Source organism: Ipomoea triloba, chromosome 14 (genome assembly GCF_003576645.1).
Source record: "Ipomoea triloba cultivar NCNSP0323 chromosome 14, ASM357664v1".
NCBI classification, from domain to species: domain Eukaryota; kingdom Viridiplantae; phylum Streptophyta; class Magnoliopsida; order Solanales; family Convolvulaceae; genus Ipomoea; species Ipomoea triloba.
In genome coordinates, this window is record NC_044929.1 from 13499218 (window position 1) to 13505732 (window position 6515).

Sequence of the window (6515 nt, forward strand, 5' to 3'; positions counted from 1 at the left end):
TATTCATTCCCAATATATATTTTTGTTATATATTAGTTTTATAATTCACATGCTAATATGTTAGTTATATAACACATATAACTGTTAGAGATTAAGACTCTAGACTAGCTATTCAGACTTTGACTAAATACATTAATAACAATAATAAGACTATTATTCACACTCACCCTCATGCGCAAAGGCGGCAGACATTAAGCTTGTCCCGCAGACTGTTGAAACGCGACGCTGATAGCGGCTTTGTGAATATATCCGCCAGTTGGTCCTTCGTGAAAACAAAGTTTACGACAAAGTCTCCGGACGCCACCTTGTCCCGAACAAAGTGGTAATCAATCTCGACATTCTTGGTTCGTGCATGAAAAATTGGATTCGAGGCAAGATAAGTAGCACCCAGATTGTCACACCAGAGAGTGGCTGGACACTCGCTGTGTAGACCTAACTCTCGCAATAATGACACAACCCATGTGACTTCTGCTGAAACATCGGCAAGCCCCTTGTACTCTGCTTCGGTGGAGGACCTAGCCATCGTGTGTTGTTTGCGCGACACCCATGAGACAAGATTAGAGCCAAGGAACACTGCATAGCTGCTTGTTGACTTTCTGTCAATCGGGCAACCGGCCCAGTCTGAGTCGGAATAGGCCTGAATATCACACAACAAAGAAGGTGAGATCCTGAGTACCCTTGATATACCGTAGCACACGTTTTAGCAATCCCCAGTGGTCATCAGTCGGTGAGTGCATAAACTGACACAATGACAGATCGAGGCGAGTGATGGTTAAGTATTGGAGTGCACCAACAATTCGTCGATATTGAGTTGGGTTGTCAAACGGTTGAGTTGATGTTGTGACCGGGTGAGATAGGGCGGCCGGCGTTGCCAACGACTTACACTCAGCCATGCCAGCTCGAGTAAGAATTTCCCCCATATAACGCCGTGGTGATAGGATGATACTGTCGTTGTCGAGGAGTGTCTCAATCCCAAGGAAGAAAGCCAGGGCCCCTAAGTCTTAGATCTTAAAGGCAGTAGACATGCGGTGTACAAGAGTGTCAATCAGACCTGCGTCATTACCTAGCATGATAATGTCATCGACGTATCAACAAGAATACCCGTGACGAGCCAGCGGTGTAATAGAATAGTGACACGTCCGTCTTCGAGCCCCGGAAACCAGCTGATATTAGGAAATCTTGTAACCGGTGAAACCATGCCCATGGCGCTTGTTTAAGACCATACAGAGACCGCTGTAAGTGACACACTGACCCATCTACTTTCCGCTTGGTGCGATACCCATTTGCACCCTATGACGTTCATGTGTGGTTCAACCGATATGAGTCGCCAGGTGGTGTTGTGAAGTAGGGCATTGAACTCTTGGTCCATTGCATCCCGCCATTGTGGATGAGCCACAGCTTGAGAGTAGCACGTGGGGTCAATAGTTGTATTAAGAGCCTGGAATTGCTCGTTTGTACCCCGAGTCATGTGGCGCAAACGCATAGTATGCCCCTCTCGAGTGGCTGTGCCCTCGTATGCCGCAAATGTGGCGGGGCAGTGACCGGGTCAACTTGTGTGTCCACATGAGCAACCAATGAGCTAATAGCCTGTTCTGCGGGTATCGTTGTCGGAGTCACAGTTCAGATCACGGGGCTTGATCCCCAAGGTAATGCAACCTAACCTCTCCTACATCACAGGGAGGTTAGAGATTAAGACTCTAGACTAGCTATTCAGACTTTGACTAAATACATTAATAACAATAATAAGACTATTATTCACACATAGACCATAAGTGGCTCAAGAACGAAGCTGACCGTTGGAAACTGCAACAAAACAGCCCCCATTGTCAAGAACACAAACGCCAAACGCCACCTTCCCAGTTGCTGGAACCGCCGCAGCATCCACCGAGCACCTGTACCTGCTTCCGTCGTCCTGCTACAGTCACCGACCCTTTCCTCCTGCTCTCCTCAGCAACCTGCCACGCGCGCAACTCCCTCCTGGCCTTCACGACAACTTCGTTCGGAGTTGGCAAGAAACGATCAAACATAGCTTTGTTCCTAACCATCCAGATCCCATGCAAAGTCGCCACATACCCACAGACCCAATCACCGTATCTCCATTTCTGTCACGCAAAAGAGCATCCAGCCAAGCAGTCATACAAACCTGTTGTCGAGGTGCCAGCAAACCCACAGCTCCCCAAACTCGGACAACAAATTCACATGAGCCAAAAACGTGGCTGAGCGTTACTTCCTCATCCATACAAATAGGGCAAATGCATTCTACCTCTACTCTCTTGCAGTAGTTCACTTTGAGTAGTTTGAGATCGCTAATAGTCTTTCACAACTTTAACATTCCTCCGGTAGCATAGCTTGTGACTTTTAGCATTTTAAACATAATAGTCTCACAATAGCATTTTCCCCTCACCTTCTAACTTTATTTTCTAAACAAAGTTCTGACCAAAAAAACAAAGAAAAAAGAACAGGTAAGTGAGGTAACTGGGCCAAAGAGAAGAAAGAGAGATCCATAGATGAAGCATATATTACATACCTGCCAGCCCAGTATGGAATTGCAATAAACCAGTGTTTGGAGATGTTAAAAGCCCAGGGATCTGGAATTATCAGTTAAAGGGTTCCTAAAGTTCGAAAAAGCAGTCAAAAGTTACCCACAAAAGCAGAGAATTAACAAAGATGAAGACGAAGGGGGGAGAGTCATCTTTATCCCATATTCAAGCTCAAAAAAAATCACCTCAACAGGGAAGTAAATGATAATTGCCTCCTGGTGCATCATGCAATTCCTGGTCTAGTGGTATAGTGGGTAACTGGTTAGTAAAAGAGTAAAAGAAATAAACTGGTGGTGCTTTAAAATATTACAGCAGAATTTTTTATTTTTTATTATTTTTTTTTAAAAAAAAAAAGCATAAAAAATGAGCAGGCTGCAAAATTGTAAATCAAGAATCTTCGATATCTACCAATGGTGAAACCCTGGACAAAAAAAAACTTCAATTCCAAAAATGTTTACCTTCCGATTGGAGCAAGAGGAAAGCATAGATTGGCCTCCCACATTTCCTTGGGAGTTGGCTTGGACATAAAGAACCCCTCATTGATAAAAGAAAAAAAAACCATTTAGTACTGTCATCCAGGAATGCTAACTTGGAAGAATGGTGAATCAGTGACCTATATGAACTATGAAGAAAGTTGAACTACAAGACAAGCTTAGTCAATTTTTAAATTTTAGTTTCATTCTGCAAGTAAATTACTAAATTTATACCACAAAGATGCATAATCACCTCACATATTAGTACATAATCATTTAGGATATGTTTTTAAATGGACATAATATTTAGGTATGGAATTGCAATGAATGAAAGGTTAGAAGTTCCTTTTACAAATTAAAAAGGTATTTTAATAAAATCTTGAAAATTCAGGATGTTCACAAACTCAAGAGAAGCTCAGCCATAAACTCCTAGGCAACAAGTTATTTTATAGTCAGTTAACAAGTATAAAGAGGAGTTAACTTTGCATTTGAAGTAAGCAGAACACAAAAAGATACTACTTCATAATCAATGATCAAATCAACTCACATCCATAACTAACTTCTGACTACTTCATAATATTGAAGAGAAGAAAGAGAGGAAGTAGTGCCAAAACACAAACTGAGTACATCACAGGCAGGTCATAAGCAACTGAATAGTGAACTGCTTTTTATTTTACTTTATTTTATTTTAAATTATTTTATTTTTTAGGATAGGAGGTAAGATTTAAAATAACATACAACATGAGAAATAGAAAACCACATCATTATTGCAAAGTATAATTCCATTAGCACTTCTAAAATGGATCCAAAAAGGAGTTCATTACAATTCCAAAGCAGATCATTACAGATATATCATGATTCATGAAGACCAAAAAGAACACCTAAAATCTAGCTTAATATTCCCCTACTACTATCAGATAGCCACCTCGAACAAAATTACAAACTGGGGAAGAGAAACCAATACATCTATGCATTCAAAGGTGATTAGAAGTCATAAGACAAAAAAGGTCATTTTGTGCACTTCCTGTTCATGAAATGAAAAGCTAACCCTTATGTACTTGAAATGCATTATCTAGACTGTGAATTATAAATGATGCCTGCAATGGATGAAAAGAGATTACTCTCAGAGAAGAGACTTACATTAACGTGGGACACTTAGACAAGTCACCCTCGCAAATGCTCTCCTCTGATCATTCATTTCAATCCTTAAATTGCATCTACACATTCATCTCATCATCCATGTGAGAAGCCTCCTTGATACTAACATCAACAAGAGAGAGTTCATCATTCTCAGATGCCTCAACATTGAGTCTATCACTGTCTTCCTTCACGTCAACATCCTGTTGCTTCTTGTCTTCTTTCTCTTGCAAATCCATGTCACTCTTCTTGTGTTTGCTTTCTGCAGCCTTAGCTCCATTGTCATCAGCCTCAGCTTCTTCAAAAGTCTCATTATTCCAGTGTTGCTGAGTTCCTTTAACAATGTTCCCTTCACTCTCAGCAGTTTCAATACCACCATCATTAGTGTTATCTGATTTTAGGTTCACATCTACATCTTCGTTCTCCACAACGATTTCAACATTGTTATCTACAGATGGAGCATCGCTGAAACTTTCAGTTTCACTATCAGATTCATTTGCCACTGCTTCTCCATTATTCTGCCTCTCAAGACTCTGCAATCTCCTCCTCAGATCACCCAACTCTCTCTCCATCAAGAACAGCCTCTCCTTGAGAATTAAGTTCTCCTCCTCTAATTGAGCAATATGAGTATCCTGATCATCCACCCTGTTTTCCAAAACGTTGTTGTAGTCTGCACTATGGTTTGGATAAATCATCTCAAAACGGCTCAAGTCATGGTCCAACCTTCTTTCCACCTCAACATGTTCCTCCACATCACTCTCACTAGACTCTCCATCCTCTTCATCCTCATCTTCATGGGGTTCTAACTCCTGACCAGGAGATCTTAGTCTAATCAAACCCTTCATTGATCCATAACCATCTAATCCCCACTCCTCCTTAGCCATATCCACCACAACTTCCCTTGATGGGGAGAAATTAGGTGTTGGAAGCACAGCCGGTGTCACAGGATATGGGGAGACTAATGAAGCAATCCCACCACTCTTCTTTGCCCTGATAATAAATGATGTTGTATTCCGAGGAGCAAAGGGTGCATCCCTATTGTTGTTATTATTATTGTTGAAATTATGAAACTTCTTTTTAGGGAAAAATCTCCGGGCCTTTAACCGGTTTTGTTGTTGCAATTCATTAAGGGTGGGAGGTTGGTAACCACCATAGCCACCGGGTGCGCCATCAGGTCCTCCACCTGGCGCACCAGTTCCAGTCACACTGCTAGTGCCGATGAGCATCGACTTCTCATTCCTTCTCCCTGCATCCATTCTCTTGTCAATCTTATTCATTTTCTTACCCTTCCAATTACTCCGTGGTCGCAGTGGTTTTGATTGCTTCCCCATCACAAACCCCTGAGGCTGCATAGCATTAAAGCTTGGGTTTGGGAAGTTCATCTGATCCATAGCCGGAGGCGGCGGCGCCTGTGGCCACATCCCGTAGCTACGATTCATCACTGGCGGCTGCTGTAACTGAAAATCGCAACACCATAAGCTTTTCAGAGAGACTAATACTAGTAAAACTCAAATTAATACAAGGATTATGAAACCTCATGCGTTGGAAATGAAAATTCTTTTTCGGATGGATAAATACCTGCGGATGCGAATTCATTCCCATCATTTGGCTCTGACTCATACTCATCATCTGCTGCTGTTGATTCATCATCGACGCAGATTGCTCATTCATCTCTCTGGTAAATTTAATTTTTAAAGAAAAAAAACCTCAAGAATTAAGAAGAAAAAATGGAAAAAGAATTACAACCCTAAAATTAATAGATCCAACTTCGATTTACGTTCCGATCTGAATTTTACCAATACAAGGAAAATTAAATAAACTATAAAATAAAGGTTACTTACGCAGAGATCAAAAATCAAAACCCCTAAATTTGAAAATTTAGAGAGATTTTACAGAGTTTCCGCTGCTTTTATGTTCACCGAATTGAAACAGAAATATGGAAAAAAAAAATTCTTTATATATATTCGATATGATTTTCCACTCTTTCTACAACTTCATTTGATTTGTTGTTTGGCGATTTGAATTCGAATCGATTCCGACAGATTTTCTGTATTTGATTTCGCTTGGAATTCACGTGAGATTTCCTGCGTCGGCAAATGAGAGGAGGTTGGGTTTACCAGTTTATATAGCGGCCAATGATGCATCGACGGTTCAGATGTGGGCGGGTAATAATCAACGGTTGTGATTAAGAAGACGTTTGATTATGTTAGATTTATACTCCATAATGCATAGAACCGCCCTTAGATGTGTTAGTAATTACAATAGCAGCCATTGGACATGTTATTTTGTTTCAAAAATGAAAACAAAAATCTTATTTTGATCCTTCGATTATTTTTTAATTCAAAATGTGATCCTTCAATTTTTA

At 40.7% G+C, this 6515-nt stretch overlaps 1 protein-coding gene across 3 annotated transcripts; it reads right to left on the reverse strand.

The window, feature by feature from the left end:
- Window positions 1–6238, reverse strand: LOC116004391. 3 transcript variants are annotated; one of them, XR_004094790.1, is made up of 8 exons: window positions 5992–6238; window positions 5729–5825; window positions 4154–5607; window positions 2999–3075; window positions 2726–2774; window positions 2528–2612; window positions 1795–2432; window positions 1–1666 (listed from the first exon to the last, which is right to left on the reverse strand). XR_004094790.1 is itself a non-coding variant. In XM_031244427.1 (3 exons), the coding sequence occupies exons 2-3, from the start codon at window positions 5819–5821 to the stop codon at window positions 4231–4233; spliced, it is 1470 nt and encodes a 489-aa protein (XP_031100287.1). In that variant the 5' UTR covers window positions 5822–5825; window positions 5992–6238; the 3' UTR covers window positions 3778–4230. The 3 variants fall into 3 exon arrangements, 1 of the variants encoding a protein (XP_031100287.1); XR_004094789.1 differs by having other exon boundaries at window positions 2726–2779; XM_031244427.1 differs by lacking the exons at window positions 1–1666; window positions 1795–2432; window positions 2528–2612; window positions 2726–2774; window positions 2999–3075 and having other exon boundaries at window positions 3778–5607.
- Between the last annotated feature and the right edge of the window lie 277 nt (window positions 6239–6515).